Source organism: Chiloscyllium plagiosum, chromosome 36 (genome assembly GCF_004010195.1).
Source record: "Chiloscyllium plagiosum isolate BGI_BamShark_2017 chromosome 36, ASM401019v2, whole genome shotgun sequence".
Taxonomy (NCBI): Eukaryota; Metazoa; Chordata; class Chondrichthyes; order Orectolobiformes; family Hemiscylliidae; genus Chiloscyllium; species Chiloscyllium plagiosum.
In genome coordinates, this window is record NC_057745.1 from 38,372,830 (window position 1) to 38,392,014 (window position 19,185).

The 19,185-nt window shown below is 45.6% G+C and overlaps 1 protein-coding gene across 1 annotated transcript in view; it reads right to left on the minus strand.

Annotated features, from left to right (window-relative positions):
• Window positions 1-13,193: 13,193 nt before the first annotated feature.
• Window positions 13,194-19,185, minus strand: part of LOC122541132 (thy-1 membrane glycoprotein-like) — a 15,826-nt gene continuing 9,834 nt past the window's right edge. Inside the window, exons 3-4 of the mRNA XM_043677744.1 lie at window positions 17,711-18,055; window positions 13,194-14,001 (exon numbers count right to left, since the gene is read on the minus strand). Coding sequence (XP_043533679.1) covers window positions 13,880-14,001; window positions 17,711-18,055 — 467 coding nt within the window. The 3' untranslated portion in view covers window positions 13,194-13,879. The remainder of the gene's footprint in view (window positions 14,002-17,710; window positions 18,056-19,185) is intronic.

Genomic DNA, 19,185 nt, shown 5'->3' on the forward strand with positions numbered 1-19,185 from the left:
AGTGATCCAGGGCCGGGGGCGAGTGATCCAGGGCCGGAGGCGAGTGATCCAGGCCGGGGGGCGAGTGACCCAGGGCCGGGGGCGAGTGACCCAGGGCCGGGGGCGAGTGACCCAGGTCTGGGGGCGAGTGACCCAGGGCCGGGGGCGAGTGACCCAGAGCCGGGGGCGAGTGATCCAGGGCCGGGGGCGAGTGATCCAGGGCCGGAGGCGAGTGATCCAGGTCTGGGGGCGAGTGACCCAGAGCCGGGGGCTAATGATCCATGGCCGGGGACGAGTGATCCAGGTCCGGGGGCGAGTGACCCAGGGCCGGGGGGCGAGTGACCCAGAGCCGGGGGCTAGTAACCCAGGGCCGGGGGCTAGTGACCCAGGGCCGGGGGGCGAGTGACCCAGGGCCGGGGGCGAGTGACCCAGGGCCGGGGGGCGAGTGATCCAGAGCCGGGGGCTAGTGATCCAGGGCCGGGGGCGAGTGACCCAGGGCCGGGGGCGAGTGACCCAGGTCTGGGGGCGAGTGACCCAGGGCCGGGGGCGAGTGACCCAGGGCCGGGGGCTAGTGATCCAGGGCCGGGGGCAAGTGACCCAGAGCCGGGGGCGAGTGATCCAGGGCCAGGGGGCGAGTGATCCAGGGCCGGGACGATGTAGCGGGACCAGCTAAAGCAGGTTAGAGTCCAGTCTAAACCTGTTGAACTGCCCCATTCCCCCTGACCCCTCCACATCCCAGCCCCAAAGAGAGATTACTCAGTCCCTGCTCCCCTCCAAATCATCGTCAGAAATCTTGGATCTGCACAGATTAAATAGAATCAGAATTGTGACAGAGTGGGAGAGGCTATTCGGCCGGTTATGTCTGTACTAGCTTTCTGCAAGAACCATTCACTTTGGATCACTCTCCTGTCTTTGCTCCATTCCCCTTTGAATCCTTCCATTGAACAAGCCTCCACTCACACTCAGTCCATTCCAGACCAGAAGAACTTGCTACAGTAAAGAAATCTATCCTCGATTCCTGATCTCTCTTTGGAAATGGAAACTGGTTCTCCTTGTTGCTGTGGGTGGTTGGGATTTCGGACTCACTCCCTGAGCATGTGGTAAACGCAGATTCGACCCTGGGGATCAAAATGTCTTCAGACAATTACCTGGACCAGGTGGACTACATCCCAGAGTTCTATAGGAGATGGCTGAAGACAATCTTCAAGGAATTGCTAGGACCATGAAGGATCCCAGAGGACCGGAACACCACTAACATGACACCCCTGGTTAAAAAGGAGAGTAAGGCAAAAGATGGAAAATTACAAACCAATTAACCTAACCTCGGTCGTGGGTAAGATCCTGGAATCTATTGTGAAGGATGAGATTTCTGAATACTTGGAAGTGTACGGTAAAATAGAACAAAGTCAGCATGGTTTCATCAAGGGAAGGTCATGCCTGACAAACCTGCTAGAATTCTTTGAGGAAGTAACGAGCAGGTTAGACCAAGGACAGCCAATGGATGTTGTCCACCTGGACTTCAATAAGGCCTTTGACAAGGTGCCTCACAGGAGGCTGCTGAGTAAGATAAGGGCCCATGGTGTCAGAGGCTGGGATGGAGAGAAGCCTGGCTGTCTGACAGAGAGCAGAGAGTGGGGATAAAAGGGCCCTTCTCAGGATGGCAGCCGGTGACAAGTGGTGTCCCACAAGGCTCAGTGTTGGGACCACAACTTTTCACTTTATATGTTAATGATCTAGATGAGGGAACTGAGGGCATCCTGGCTACGTTTGCAGATGATACAAAGGTAGGTAAAGGGACAGGTCGTATTGAGGAGGCGAGGAGGCTACAGAAGGATTTGGACAGGTTAGGAGAGTGGGCAAAGAAGTTACAGATGGAGTAAAATGTGGGAAAGGGTGAGGTCATGCACTTTGGTAGGAAGAATAGAAGCATGGACTATTTTCTAAATGGGGAGAATATTCAAAAGTCTGAAGTGCAAAGAGACTTGGGAGTTCTTGTCCAGAATTCTGTCAAGGGAAACGCATAGGTTGAGTCAGTAGTTAGGAAGGCAAATGCAATGATGGCATTTATTTTGAGAGGACTTGAATATAAAAGCAGGGATGTACTTCTGAGGCTCTATAAGGCTCTAGTCAGAACACATTTGGAGTATCTCATACCTCAGGAAGGATGTACTGGCCTAGAGCATGTTCAGAGGAGGTTCATGAGAATGGTCCCAGGAATGAAAAGCTTAACATGTGAGGAACGTTTGAGACTCTGGGTTTATACGCAATGGAGTTGAGGAGGATCGGGGGGATCTACCTAGATACAGAATACAGAATGGCCTGGACAGAGTAGATATTGGGAAGATCTTTCCATTGGTAGGAGAGACGAGGACCCGAGGGCACAGCCTCAGAGTAAAGGGAAGACCTTTTAGAACAGTGATAAGGGGAAACTTCTTCAGCCAGAGAGTGGGGAGTCTATGGAATTCACTGCCACAGGAGGCTGTGGAGGCCAGGTCATTGAGTATATTTCAGACTGAGATAGATAGGTTCTTGATTGTTAAAGGGATCAAAGATGGGGAGAAAGCAGGAGAATGGGGTTGAGAAACTTATCAGCCATGATTGAATAGCAAAGCAGACTCCATGGGCTGAATGGCCTAATTTCTGCTCCTATTTCTATTGGTCTTATGGGCTTATAGACTAGAGGGAACTCTTCTTAGAGAGAGATAGCATGGACACAATGGGCTAAATGGTCTCCTCTACACCCTAGGAATCTACATTATTACATAGATCCCTAGATTGCGAATCTTTATCCTTAGATTCTGAAAACGTGCCAGAGGATTGAAAAACTGCCAAAGTAACACCTTCATTCCAAAAGGGAAGGGGAAACCATGGCTCAAAAATTTATTCAATTTTTTTCAGGAGGTTAGAAGCAGGACAGATAAAGGGGAAGAACTGGATGAAATATATTTAGATTTTTAGAAGGCATTTGATAAGGAGCTACATGTTATGCAGTATAATAAGATAAGAGAACATGTTGTTGGAGGTAGAATATTTATATGGCTAACTGTATTGTATAAAGGAGGGCATTTCAGGATGGTAACCTGCAACTAATAGAGTAGCACAGGAATCAGTGCTGGGGCCAGCATTATTACAAAATATATTAATGACTTGGACAAGGAAGTGAATCTACTACAGTATAACCAAATTTGTGGATGACACAAAAATAGGTGGGAAGGCAAATGGTGAGGATTTCACAAAGAGTCTGCAGAGGGATATAGACACGGTAAGTGAGTGGGAGATTATGAGGTTATCCACTTTTGTAGAAAGAATCAAGAAGCTAAATACTCACCAATGTTCTGTACGGTGGCACAGTGGTTAGCACTGCTGCCTGACAGCGCCAGAGACCCGGGTCCAATTCCCGCCTCAGGCAACTGACTGTGTGGAGTTTGCACATTCTCCCCATGTCTGCGTGGGTTTCCTCCGGGTGCTCCAGTTTCCTCCCACAGTCCAAAGATGTGCAGATTAGGTGAATTGGCCATGCTAAATTGCCCGTAGTGTTAGGTGCAGGGGTAAATAGGGGAATGGGTCTGGGTGGGTTGTGCTTCGGCGGGTCGGTGTGGACTTGTTGGGCCGAAGGGCCTGTTTCCACACTGTAAGTAATCTAATCTAATCTAAAAACTGCTAAAAGCTACAGTTCAGAGGAATTTGGGAATCCCTCATCTCTCACTCTCCACTGGTGTACCAGCTGACTGGAAGATTGCAAATGTTATTCCCTTGTTCTTACGACAGTTGGACAAATTATTGGAGAGGCTTCTGAGAGATAGGATTTACAATTATTTGGAAAACCATACTGTACGGACATCCAAGCAACTCTTGCATAGGATCATGGATGATAGTATAATGAAGGGTCTGTAGGTTAGTCCGATCTTAGAGTAGGATAAAAGGCCAACACAACATCAAGGGCTGAAGGGCCTGTACTGTGCTGTGCTTTTCTATGTTCAATGTAAATCACAAAAAATGCGAGCATCCAGGTTTAGCAGGTAATCGAGGAGACAAACGGAATATTGGTCTTTATTTCAAAGGGAAATAAAATAGTCTTGCTCAAACTACACAAGCCACTAATCCAGCCACAGCTGGAATATTGTGAACACATTTGGGTCCCTTATTTAATAAAGGTATACTGACATCAAGAAGGTTCACTCAGCTGCTCTGGGATATGAAGGGATTTGCTTATGAGGGGAGGTTGGTTAAGTTGTGCCTATACTGATTGGAACTTAGAAGAATGAGAGGTAACATTATTAAATATGAAAAATCTTAGGGGATTTGACAAGATAGATATGCTCTTTATAATCCAGGCTTGAAACTTCATCTCAGCCCCCACCCCATCATGGACAACCTCAATGATTACTCCTGTTGTACAGTCATTATCATTGAATCAAACAGTGCAGAAAAGGTCCTTCAGCCCATTGTGTCTGCACCGACAATAACTACCAGTCTGTGGGCACCAATCCCAATTTCCTTGAATGTTATGATATCTGAAATACTTGTCCAAATATTTTTTAAAGGTTTCCAGCCTTCACTACCTTCCCAGGCAATACATTCCAGATTCCTACCACCTGCTGAGTGAAAATGAGTTTTTTCCCCCCAAATCTCCTGCCCCTTACCCTAAAACTGCTGTTCATTGGAGGGTTGGTGTATACTCAATGGGCTAAATGGCCTGCTTCCACACTGTAGAGATTCTATGTTAACTATGCTGTCTTGTGATTGACGCCTCAACAAAGCTGCTGTCCATACCCCTCAGAATCTTATCCATCTCAATTATGTCTCACCTCTGTCTTTGCTGCTGTAAAGAAAGCAATCCAATCCTGTCCAGTCTCTCCTTATAGCTCAGTTTCTCCATCCCAGGCAATATCCTGGTGAACCTCCTCTGCCCCCCCTCTAGTGCTATCACATCCTTCCTGTAGTGAGATGACCAGAACTGCACACAGTCCTCCAGCTGTGGTCTGACCAACGCTCTGTACACCTCCAACACTACCTCCTGGCTCTTTTACTCTATGCCATGACTGCTCACGGAAGTGTCCCATATGCCCTCTTAACTATGCTATTCACATGCTGCCTGATCTGCTGTGCTTTTCCAGCACCACCCTCTTGACTCTAATCTCCAGCATCTGCAGTCCTCAGTTTTGCCTCATTGATATTAACCTATTCACGTGCTCAGGGATCTGCAAATAATTACCCCAAGATTCCTCTGCTCCTGTAAGCTGCCCCGTGTCGTGCCATTCATTAAATACTCCCTCATGTTGTTTCTTCTTCCAAAGTGCATCACCTCAAACTTATCAGAGTCTAATACATCTGCCACAGGTCAGCCCATCTGAGCAACCCATCAATATCTTCCTATAACCTAAAACCATCAACTTCACTATAAAGCACTCTACCGATGTTGGTGTTTACAAACTTGCTTAACATTGCCCCCTCATGTTCCTCTGTATCTTTATGTGTATAACAAACAATAATGGTCCCAATACTAATCCTTATAGTATACCACTGGACACTCGTCTCTGGTCACTCAAACAGCCTTCTGCCTGTACTCTTGTGTCCTATTACTAAGCCAGTTTCTGATCCATCTCACCAGGTTTCCCTGAATTCCATCTGCTTTAACCTTCTCAATCAGTCTCCTGGGTGGGAGAACCTCCCCTTAATCACATTTTTGAAAAATTTGCTAGGCATGACCTCCCTCTGACAAAGCCACGCTGAGAAGTTTATAAAGTCATGAGGGGCATAAACAGAGTAAATGGACAAGGTTTTATTTCCCCGGGTTGGGGGAGCCCAGAAATAGAGGGCATAGGTTTAAGGTGAGAGGGGAAAGATTTAGAGAGACCTAAGGGACAACCTTTTCAGACAGAGGGTGATATGTGTATGGACTGAGCTGCCAGAGGAAGTGGTGAACAAGTAGGAGGCTGGAAGAACACAGCGAGCTAGGAAGTGGAGAAGTCAACATTTCAGGAGTAACCCTTCTTCAGTCCTGAAGAACGGTGCACCCGAAATATCGACTTGGATTCCAGCACCTGCGTTTTTTTTGTCTCTAACCAGAGGAAGTGGTGGAGGCTGGTACAATTACAACATTTAAAAGGCATCTGGATGGGTATATGAATAGGAAAGGTTTACAAGGATATGGGCCGGGTACTGGCAATAGGACGAGATTAATTTAGGATATCTGGTTGGCCTGGACAACTTGGACCAAAGGGTCTGTTTCTGTGCTGTACATCTCTATGACTGTTCATCATTAACCCATGCTTTTCCGACTGGATATTAATTCTGTCTTCCATAATAGGATGTTCTGTTCCTGGTGAAGGGCTCCGGCCCAAAACGTCGATTCTCCTGCGCCTCGGATGCTGCCTGACCTGTTGTGCTTTTCCAGCAACACACTCTCTAATCTGCAGACCTCACTGTCTCCCTGTTCTGTTCACTCAGCCTATTGACCTGGGTCCAGTCTCCCCTGGACACTAAATGCTGCACAGATAATTTCCGTTTTTACTTATAGTGACCGACCCAGGTTTGTCCCTTGCGGTTTGCCTCAGTTTGGATCATGCTCAGCCGAATCATGTGGGCTTGCTTGTGGTTTCACAGCATCCACCTCCAACTGTGCCAGCCTATTACTGACACCCAAGATGTTGTGAGCTATTGCAACTTCCCAAACTTTTCCTAAGCCCCAACAGTAATACCCGGCTGCCTAATAATCCCTAGAACATGATGTGAGTTCTAGCACCACAGTTATCCAATTGCTTTTGAGACTTAACTCATGGACCCCAACACAGGGGTTCCATTATCTGCACGACAGCTAAAGATCAGCATCCCAAATATGGCGTCTACTCTCTGTCTCTCTTAAAATTCACTGGCCTTTGGTCATTGTTCAGAATCTTTTGAATTGTTCTTCAGTGGGCCCTGATCTACCCTGAGTGATCTATTGAAAACCCTGCAATAAGTCCCTTTCCTATTGCCGGGCAGGTTTGAATGTGGCCTCTCCCATGAAATTCATTAATAGCTGGTTTTCTCAGTACAACAAAAAAAAAATTTTCATCATCGATTTTATATGTAGAGTACAAAAACAATTAAGTTATAAGAACTTATGAGCATCAGGAATTAATACAATCATGGCTGATTTGATGGTGACCTCAATCCCACTTTCCTGCTAGTAACTCTCAGTATTTCACTCCCTTGTCGATTTAAAAATCAACCTTTTCTAAATCAATGAACCAACCTCCATCACTGTCTGTGCATTAAATTCTCTCTCACCTTGACCCCAAGCCAGTGTGTTCCTTCCTTCCCCCTCCCCCATGTTCATGTCACCCTCGGCTGATTGGCTAATGCACATGTAACGTTACAGAAAACAGTGATTGCTCATCTCCCAGGAAACCAGCTGCCCCACCCCTTCTCCTTCCCTCACACAAACCTCCACCACTCACAACATCCCTCCACCCACATTCTGGATTAGTGGTGCTGGAAGAGCACAGCAGTTCAGGCAGCATCCGAGGAGCAGTAAAATAGACGTTTCGGGCTAAAGCCCTTCATCAGGAATAAAGGCAGAGAGCCTGAAGCGTGGAGAGATAAGCTAGAGGAGGGTGGCCTCTCCACGCTACAGGCTCTCTGCCTTTATTCCTGATGAAGGGCTTTTGCCTGAAATGTCGATTTTACTGCTCCTCGTAGCTGCCTGAACTGCTGTGCTCTTCCGGCACCACTAATCCAGAATCTGGTTTCCAGCACCTGCAGTCATTGTTTTTACCTCCCACACTGCCCCCCCTCACTCAGCAACTGCAACCCCACCACCCCCCTGTACACAGCATTCCCAATCCCCTACCACACACACCAAGCCACACCCAGCTCACCCACCTCCACAACCTTATCCTCCCCACTGTCAACCCCCATGCCGACACACAACCTATTCCCCAAATGCCACACCCTTCTCCCAAGTAATATTCTGGAAACCCGGGAATATATTTTGCATGGCAAATGGTGGAATTTGAATTGAGTATAAATCTGGAATTAAGAGTCTAATGATGACCATAAATAATGTGAGAAAAACCCATCTGGTTCACTTATGTCCTTCAGGGAAGGAAACTGCCCTCCTTACCTGGTCTGGCCTACATGTGACTCCAGACCCACAGCAATGTGGATGACTCTTAACTCCCTCTGGACAATTAGGGTGGGCAATAAACACTACCCTAGCCAGTGACACCCAGATCCTGTGAATGAATAAAAACAATTTGGAATGTGCTACCTGGGAGAGTAGTGGATACCATTGGAGGTTTCAAAGAGAGCTGGATATATATTTGACAATGATGAATTTAGAGGGCTACAGAGATAGGGTTGGAGAGTGGGACTAGCTGGGAGCCTGTACAGATATGATGTGCTGAATGACCTCCTTCTGCTCTGTAAAACTTAATGTTTTTTTTATCTCAACAATTAGAATAACATGAATGAGCAATGCTCCGAAAGCTAGTGTGCTTCCAATTAAACCTGTTGGACTATAACCTGGTGTTGTGTGATTTTTAACTTTATACACCCCAGTCCAACACCGGCATCTCCAAATTTGTTTTTCAGCATTACTGTTCTGCGCCACCTTGTGGTTTGATGAATAAATGCAGCACCTGGTCTAACAAATTTCCTGAAGAAGGGCCTGTGCCCGAAACGTCGAATCTCCTGTTCCCTGGATGCTGCCTGACCTGCTGTGCTGTTCCAGCAATAAAGTTTCAACTAACAAAATATGCGCAGCTTGTATTGTACAGTCATAGAATCACACAGCACAGAAGACCATTAGACATAGGAGAGGAAGGAAGGCCATTCGGCCCCTTGCGTCCACTCCGCCATTCAATCATGGCTGATGGGCATTTCAACGCCACTTATCCACACTCTCCCCGTACCCCTTAATTCCTTGCAAGATCAAGAATTTATCAATCTCTGCCTTGAAGACATTTAACATCCCAGCCTCCACAGGGCAATGAATTCCACAGGCCCATCACTCTCTGGCTGAAGAAATGCCTGCTCATTTCCATTTTAAATTGACCCCCTCTAATTCTAAGCCTGCGCCCATGTGTCCTAGTCTCCCCGCCTAATGGAAACAAATTCCCAGCATCCATTCTTTCTAAACCATGCACTGTCTTGGAAGTTTCTATTAGATCTTCCCTGAACCTTCTAAATGCTAATGAATACAATCCCAGGATCCTCAGCTATTCATTGTATGTTAGGCCTACTATTCTTGTAATCATTGTGTGAATCTCCGCTGGACACGTTCCAGTGCCAGTATGTCCTTTCTGAGGTGTGGGGCCCAGAATTGGACATAGTATTCCAAATGGGGCCTAACCAGAGCTTTTTAAAGTCTCAGTAGCACATCACTGCTTTTATATACCAATCCTCTTAAGATAACTGATCAAGTTTCCCAAACTAAACTAGTCCCATTTGCTTGCATTTGGCCCATAATCCTCAAAATCTTTCCTATTCATGTACCTGTCCAAATGTCTTTTCCAAGTTGTAACTGAACCTGCATTTACTGCTTCCACTGGCAGTTTATTCCATACATGCACTACCCTCTGGGTGAAACACTTGCCCCTCGGGTCTCTTTTCAATTTTTCTCCTCTCACCTTAAAATTTCACCCTCTAGTTTTGAACTCCCATACCTTTGGGAAAAGAGCTTTGCTATCCACCTTATCCATGCCCCTCAGAATCAAAAATAGAGATAGCTGGAAAAACTCAGCAGGTCTGGCAGCAACGGTAGAGAGAAAGCAAAGTAATGAAAACATTCAGACCTGAAGGAGGGTCACTGGACCCAAAACATTAACTTGGCTTTCTCTTCACAGATGTTAGGAGAAAGTGAGGCCTGCAGATGCTGGAGATCAGAGTTGAGAGTGTGGTGTTGGAAAAGCGCAGCAGGAGACTCTCCTGCTCCTCAGATGCTGCCTGACCTGCTGAGCATTTCCAGCACCACACTCTCGACTCTTCACAGATGTTGCCCGACCTGCTGGGCTTTTCCAGCGATTCTGTCTTGGTTTGTGAAGATTTCCCAAGCGGATTCCTGGGATGGCGGGACTTTTGTATGAAAAGAAACTGGATTTGTTAGAAACATATTGAATAGAGTTTAGTAGAATGAGGGGGATCTCATTGAAACGTCTAAAATTCTTACAGGACAAGAAATGGTAAATATAGGAGGATGTTCCCAATGATCAGGAAGTCCAGAATCAGGATCATAGTTTAAGGACATAGTGTAGACCATTTTGGACTGAGGTGTGGAGAAATGTCTTCCCCCCAGAGAGTGGGGAGTCTGTGGAATTCATTATCACAGAAAGTGACTGAGGCCTAAGCGTTGCATGTTTTCAAAATGGAATTAAATAGAGTTCTCGGGGCTCAAGAAATCAAAGGAGATGGGAAGAAAACAGGAAGAGGGGGCTGAGTCAGATGGAAGCTGGGAAACATATTGAATGGTGGAGCCAGCTCAAAGGGCTGAATGCCCTACTCCTGCTGCTAGTTTCTATGTTGTTCTATATATAAAGAACCCTGCCCTGAACCCTTCAATAATATTCTAGGTTGTAATGTACTCCTGAGTCTCTGCTATTCTATCTAAACTCTCACCACATCCCTTTATTAGATTCCAGTCTTTAAGTCACTGCCTGGTAAACGTTACTTTCCCCATTCTGTAAAGTATGAAACCCACCCCACCGAATAAGTCTCACTTACTGTTCAAAATCTTGAGTTGTACCTGGAGGAGAGTGATTCAACTCACCAAATACTTCACATTTTTACTTGAGGCCGCATCCTGGCCTGGGGAGTAAATCTGACAGGGACTCAGGGGTCAAAGGGCACCTCAACAAACAGATTGTGACTGAGGTCAGTTGGCTGATGATTTCAATTGCTTCACAATTGTGTTTGACCCCTGACCCTCAGAGCCATTCTGACACTGAATGCGAGGTGCATTGTGGGGTTAACAGTGGAGACATTAGCTGTGGGTTCAATGTGGGAGACCTGCAGTCCCTCCCCTCCCCTCCCTTCACCTCCTCTCTGTGAATAGGCTCACGATTCTGACAGGTGACCCACTGGGAACTCTGAGCAAGGCCAACCTCAGCCAGCTCCAATTCTTAATCAGATTCTTAACCATGGAGGAATCGACTATCCCACAGTGCAGGGCTAAAAGGCGCTGACCTCTACCATTGCTCCCTCAGCACTGACCCTCCGACAGTGCGGCGCTCCCTCAGTACTGACCCTCCGACAGTGCGGCGCTCCCTCAGCATTGACACTCCGACAGCGCTCCCTTTGTCCTGATCCCTGAGCCCAGGCACTGCCCTTCCTAATCACAGTATCTTGGTTGAATCCAATTTCACAAAACCTGATTCTGCACTGACCTCAACTCCATCAGTCTGATGGTCCTGACCCCCTCCCCATTGCCTGGTCTGATTTCCAGCTTCTTAGGAGTTACCTCTGACCTGGGGGAACCACTGCCAATCCCCAGTACGTGTGGCTGTCATGTGATGTTCTTTGTGAATTGGGGCGAATTCCTTTAGCTCCATGTCATTGCATTTCACATCAGCAGAGAGTACGGATTGGTCAAATATAAGGGATTATAGAATGACAAATCACCAGGAGGTAGCTGCAGTGACAGGCAATTGTCTCATCATTTTCCAAAATTCCTAAATTCTACTGGTAGATGGAAACTTAACAGATGTGACACCCTTATTCAAGAAAGGAGGGATAAGGTTAAGATAATTTTATGGTAAATTGCAGTTGACAAATCTATTGGAGTTTCTTTGGAGGATTTAATAAGTGGAGTAAATGTAATGTACTAGAATTTTCATTCACAAAAACAATGTCATGACAATGACACTGGACTAGCAATCCCACATGACAAATGAGAGCATCTGGAATTAAAATCCAGACAGACCTTGATGTGCTGTGGGCCATCTGCAGAATAGTACTCCCACACAATCCGTAACCTCGTGCTGTAGTGTATTCTCCACTTTACCACCAAGCCAGGGGATCAATCCTGGTTCAATGATGAGCACAGAATAACATACTAGAGGCAGTACCAGGATTATGTCAAACTGTGAAGCTACAAAACAGGACTACTTGCCAAACAGCATAAGCAGCAAGTGATAGACAGAGCTAAGCGATCCCACAACCAACAGATCAGATCTAAGCTCTGCAGCCTGCCACATCCAGTCGTAAATGGTGGTGGGCAATTAAACAACTCACTGGAGGAGGAGGCTCCACAACAACTCACTGGAGGAGGAGGCTCCACAAATATCCCCATCCTCAATGATGGAGGAGCCCAGCACTACAGGGCAAAAGATAAGGCTGAAGCTTTTGTAGCATTTTCAGCTGGAAGTGCTGAGTGAATGATCCACCTCAGCCTCCCCCAGTGGTCCCCAGCATTACAGCTACCAGACTTCAACCAGTTTGATTCACTCCGTGAGATTTCAAGGAACAGTTGGAGACACTGGATACTGCAAAAGCTACAGGCCCTGACAACATTCTGGCAATTAGATTAGATTACTTACAGTGTGGAAATAGGCCCTTCGGCCCAACAAGTCCACACTGACCCACCGAAGCGCAACCCACCCATTCCCCTACATTTACCCTTTTAACCTAACACTACGGGCAATTTAGCATGGCCAATTCACCTGACCCGCACATCTTTGGACTGTGGGAGGAAACCGGAGCACCCGGAGGAAACCCATACAGACACGGGGAGAATGTGCAAACTCCACACAGTCAGTCGCCTGAGTCAGGAAATGAACCCGGGTCTCTGGCGCTGTGAGGCAGCAGTGCTAACCACTGTGCCACCGTGCCGCCCGAAATTGTTTCTGCAAACAATAGTACTGAAGACTTGTGCTCCACAACTTGCTGCTCCCCTAGCCAAGCTGTTCCAGTGCAGTTACAACACTGACATCTGGATAACAATGTGAAAAAATGCCCAGGTATGTCCTGTACATAAAATGCAGGTCAAATTCAACACAGTCAATTACCATCCCATCTGTCTACTCTCAATCATCTTTAAATTGATGGAAGGAGGAGAGGGTGGGGAGGGTGTGTGAGGGGAGGAGAAGGCTGAGGGGGACATTGAGCGGTGGGAGGGGAGAGCTACGGAGGGGTAACAAGGGAAGTGGGGAGACCATACAGGAAGGAGGGACCATGAGAGGGAAAACAGGACAGGAAAAGGGAAACAGGAGAATTCTCCACAAAAACAAGTCAGATGAGGATCACATTTTTAATTTGAGTAAAGGAAATGGGAAATATTTATTGGATACTTTGTAATTAAAAATTCCACTACATAGAACTCTAGCCTTTATAGAAAATACATTCAACAGAACTAGTCATCCCAGTGTATACAGCTATGTATCTGAGCAGCTTAGCATTATATTCATTCGAGGCTGAAGCACTTGGATTAATTTGTTACTTTGATTTATTCCAAAAAAAAAATCTTGAGTCACAGTTTGGGAGCAGACAAATACTGGAAGTATAGCTTTGATCATAGGGTCCGCAGGGTGTATCTCAGATGACCCCCACTCTCTCACTCATTATTCTGTATCATCAGGGAGATTATGGAGAAACCAATTGTTTCTGCAAACTGCAGCTCTTGGTGGCTCTGATCTCCTTTCCAAAGAGCACCTTTGCCAACTCCATCTACCTAATGTGCCCAAGGCAGCTGACATCAGAGCGAGAGAGAGGAGACTGGGAGAGACTCCTTCATGTGACTGTGACTCATCCAAAATATTTCTCTGCTCAGTGAAGTCACTGACAGTTAATCAGGAAAATAAACCACAAGAAATGCAAAGGTGAAAGGGGTCGGGGGAAGGGGTGGAGGGGAAAGTAAGGATATAGACCAATGGCTCATTCCATGGGGGGTTGCAGTCATGCCCGTTCTGTTCCAGTTGAGCTGTTAGTTTTGACTTCCATAAGACAGTGCACCCAGAATATGAAGGGCACCAAGAGAGAGGATGAGGATCAGCACCTGCGGACTATCCTGCATGAGTCCGGGGGCACCGCAGGTGAGCAGGTGACCTAAAAAACAAAAAGATGACGTGAGAAAACATGACCTTGTATTTGCAAAAATACCATTGGTTCCACAAAATGACAACCACACACTGAAATGTACATATCCAACTACATAGACTGACAGAACAGTACAGTACTGGAGGCCATTTGGCCCATCAACTTTTCCAAAGTATCCCTCGCACTTCACTCACCTTTCTGCACATTGCTGCAATATTTCTCTCTGTCAAGTATTTATCCAATTCCATTTGAGAAGCTAAAACGGAATTTGTTTCCACCACTAAACTTTAACCACCAAATGTTTTAAAAAGATTGCCCTCATTTTGTCAGCACTGCTTTTACTGATTAGTTGACTGTGCAGCGAGGCCGTATGAGCTCCTCAAACAGCTGGTACTTCCAAAGGAATCTTAAACAGAAACCTCAGTGCAAGGTGAGCTTATGTTTGACTTCTTCAGTCAACGTTAAAGAATCTGCAGCTCAAGTTACAAAATAAAAACAGGAAGTGGTTAATAGGCTGTTCCTTCATTGTCACACAATTTACAGTTGCACAGATCCACCCCTCTCGATTTACTGTGTTTGAGACTGAAGATCATTTAAAGAAACTCAGAAATGTAAGTCACAAAGTAAATCTCTCTCTACGTGGGCCACACACTCTCAGGACAGCTGTAGCATGGGGCTAGACAGAGGAGTAAAGCTCCTTAAAAGCTGCAACCATTAAACACTCCCAGAGCCAGTGCAGCTCATAAAAACAAATAGGAGGATGAGGCCATTCAGCCCCAAGTTTGCTCTATTATTTGACTGGATCATGGCTGATCTGCCTCAAGCCTGAACTCACCTTTTGTGAAGCTCTGGGCCCTCAATCCCTTGATATTTCAGAAACCTAGTTCTCCCCCCTCGAAATACTTTGTGATTTTGCCCTCTCAATTTTCTGGAAATTGAGAACTTCAGAGAGTCACTACCTTCTGGAAGAAGCAATTCCTTCAGATCTTCGTTTTAAACAAATGTATCTTTATTTTGTAATTATGCATCCTAGTCAGAAATACGCCCACTGGTGGAAACATCTTCTCAACATCTCCCCTGCAAAACCCCCTCAAAATCTTGTATGTTTCAATACGTCACCCTTTATTTTGCTAAACTGTAATGAATAGAGGCCGAGCCTGTTTAGCTGTTATTAATAAGGCAACACTTTCATTCAGGATCAACTGAGTGAATCTCTGAATTGCCTCCAATACCAGTCCATTCTTTCTTAAATACAGGGACTAAAGCTTTCCACAGTACTCCAGGTGCAACCTCACCAACATCCTGTACATTTAGATCAAGACTTTCTCATCCATGAATCACAAGAAATTAGCATCTAAGTTCAGTGGGTAATAGGGAAGGCAAATGTAGTGGAATTGGGAATGGAAAAAAAGATAATTAAAACTGTACAAGGCACTAATGAGAGCCCGGCCGGAACACTGAACTGTATTGGTTCCCTTCGAATACTGGTGTTGCAGGCAGTCCAGAGAAGGGTCACTCGGCTGATACTGGGAATGAAGGGACTGTCTTAAGAGGAGAGCTGGAGAAGCTTGGACCTGTATACATTGGAATATAGAAGAATGAGAAGTGACCTTATTGAAACACACAAGATATTTAAGGGATTTGACAGGGTGGATGTGTTCAGGCGGTTTCTCCTTGCGAAGGAGTCCAGGACCAGGGGCCACTATCTCAGAATGACGGGGTTGACCATTTAAGGCAGAGATGAGGAGGAACTTCTGCTTCTGAGAGGGTTGTAAATTTGTGGAGTTTTTAAACCACAGAGAGCTGTCAAAGATAGGTAATTAAGTATAGTCAAGGCTGAGAGAGGCAGATTTTTAATTGGGCAGTGAATCAAGGGTCAAGGGGAAAAGGCAGTTTCTGTCAGGATCACACTCACTGAACATCAGAGTACACTTGGTGAACTGAATGGCCTCCTTCTGCTGTTACGAGATATGGTGTTAAACACCAACCACTTAGTGATAAAGGCCACACTTACACTTACCTTCTTGATTACTTGTTGCACCTCCATGCTAACTCTGTGTTTCCAGATCACTTGGTGCTGTACTTGTTGTAATTTCTCCACTTAAAGAATAGTCTGCATTTTGATTCTTCAGACTTTCCTACATTAAACTGCATTTGTTAAGTTGTTGCCCACTCTTAACTTCCCCATGCCTTATATCCTCATCCCTCTACACTGTCCCCATCAAAGACTCCAGGATAGGGACAGTATGGGTACGGAGACACAGTAAAGCTCCTTCTTCTCTTAAACTGAAAGTAAATGTCCCTCCACCCTTTAAAACTGAAAGTTAAGCTCTGTCTACACTGTTCCCATTGAACACTCCCAAGTATAGGGATGGCACAGGGTTAGATAAATGAAGAGGTTAAGCAATTGTTTTCATATCTATTACTTATAATAAATGCAACATTTGACATGACTACACTAATAAAGACACTGGGTGTGAAGTTCACTAATTTTGTCTATTGAAGGTGACTTCCCTGTGATAGATTTTCAGTGTTATTGGAACTGGTGTTAATGCTGTTTGAGACAGCAAGAGGAGTGGTCTCTCTGGCCCACAGTGACAATGCAGTTATCCCTCTGTCCAAGTTTCCAGATCCCCTCTCCTTCAGGGAGAGGCCATTCACCGGGACGGGGGGGCCTGAATGGGATCCTCAGGCCACAACTATTTACAGTCTGTGTTAATGTCATGGATATGGGGATAGAATGTACTGTAGCCAAATTTGCAGATGGCACTAAAATAGGCGGGAAAGTAACTTCCAATGAAGAAATAAGAAATTTATAAATGGATATGGATAGGTTGGGTGAACGGGCCAAAATGTGGCCCTTGAACTTTAACGTGGATAAGTGTGAGATTATCCATTTTGATCAGAGGAATAAAGAGGCAACTTATTATTGAAATGGAGAGAAATGTCAGAGTACTTTGGTTTAGAGAGAGCTGGGTTTCCTCATGGATGAATCACAGAAAACTAGATGCAGGTGCACCCAGTATTAAGGAAGGAAAATGGAATCTTTGGAATTTATTGATGAAGGAATCAAGTATAAAAAGCGGGAAGTGTTAATGCAACCGTACAAAGCATTAGTGAGGCTGCACCTGGGAATGTTGTGGACAGTGTTGGGCTCCTTGAGGTGGGATGTAGTTGCATTAAAGGTGGTTCACAGGAAGTTCACTCGATTGATTCTAGAGATGAGGGGATTGTCTCATGATGAGAGATTGAGAAATTTATGCTGATACTCTCTGGAGTTGAGAAGAATAAGCAGAGACCACACTGAAGTACATAAGATGCTAAAGGGGATTGACAAGGTTGACATGGAAAGGAGGTTTCCTCTTGTGTGGCGATCCAAAATGAGAGATCATATTGTAGGATCCAGGGTGGGAGACTCAAACCAAGATGGGAGACTCAAACTACTCCTCTGAAAGGATGATGAATCAGTGGCAGTCACTCCCTCAGAGTGTGGTGGGTGCTGGGACGTAGAGTAAATTTAAGGAAGAGATAGACTGCGTTTGAATTAGGAATGGGTTAAAGGGTTATGGAGAGTGGGTAGGAAAGTGGAGTTGAGGCTGGGATAAGATCAGCTGTGATTGTATCAAATGGCAGAGGGGCTGAATGGCCTCCTCCTGCTTGTAATTGTTACGGCTCCTCATGCTGACAATTCCTCATGTGCTGAAGATGATATTCTTACCATGCTTAACTGCAATGGTTTTATTGATGTCCTTCACTGTTTCAGTCTCAGAGTGAAGATGGCATGTGTATGCACCGTCATCAGCATTACTGAATCCAGTCAATGTGAGCCGCAGTGAACTATCTACAAAGTTTGCTTGTGCACGATTCTTGAAAGAGGCATCGATCTGATTGGAGTGGATTGTGCTTACAACCACACGTGTGTTTTTTCCGTTGTTGAGCTTCCACTCATACTTGATGGTGCCACTGACAGTCGTCTTGTAGGTGCAATCAATACGCAAGTCATTGGTTTTATTGATACACGCATACATGTTTGTGATTTCTAGGCCCTCTGTCATGGAAAGCACTGAAAAAACAAGAATAAAGTGGCCACTTGTGTTAGTAATTTAATGAAGCAACTCAAATGCTATAACCTGCATGGTGTAGGGACATCATAGAGCTATTAGGGACAGGGTTCCAGAATATTCACCCAGTGACAGGGAATGAACAATGATGTAGATGCATGCCACACTCAGATGGACACTTACAAATGGTGACATTTCCATCTCTCTGGTGTCCTTCTCATCCAGGATGTGGATTTTGAAGGTGCTGTTGAAGCAGAGTTGCTGCAGTGCACCTCGAAGATGGCATTCCCTGCCCGTTGATGCTGAAGAGACAGTGTTTAAGGTGGCAAATGGGATGAACATATATAGTGCCAATCAAACAGGTTGCCTTGTCCTGGATGGTGGAGAGCTTCCTTGAGTGTTACTGGAGCTGCACCCATCCAGGTAAGTGGGGAGTATTCCATCATACTCCTGACTTGTGCCTTGCAGATGGACATGATTTGGGGAATCAGGAGGTGAGTTATTGCTGCAGGATTCCCAGCCTCCGACCTGCACTTGTCACCATAGTATCCATATGGCAAGGCAAGCTCAATTTATGGTTAATGGTTACCCCCAGGATGTTGGTTGTGGGAGATTTCAGGATGATAATGCTATTAAAATGTCGAAAGGAGATGGTTATACTCTCTCTGGTTGAAGATGGTCATTGCCTAATGCTTGGATAGTTACATGTGATGGTATCAAAGTATCATCACAACTTCCCAGCACAATGACCGAGTGTGATACATATACGGTCCAACAATTGTTTACTCTGCTGTGAACAAACGTTATTGAATAAGACGCTGACAGCAGAGGCACTGGCCATACTTACTGGTCCAAATTATTTACCTTTCTAAAGTTAGGTCTTGTATGTTGGACCGAGTTAACAGAAGAGAAAGATTTGTTTTTAATGTCAATGATGAGAGTAAAGCCTTGCAGTGCAGATATTTGTAAGTAGATTCAATAAGTTTTCTGATTTAACCCACACCAGCATCTGTATCAGCATGGAGAGGTGTGTGTGTGTGTGTGTGTGGGGTGTGTGTGTGTGTGTGTGTCGGGTGTGTGTGTCTGTGGTGTGTGTCTGTGGTGTGTGTGGGGTGTGTGTGTGTGTGTGTGT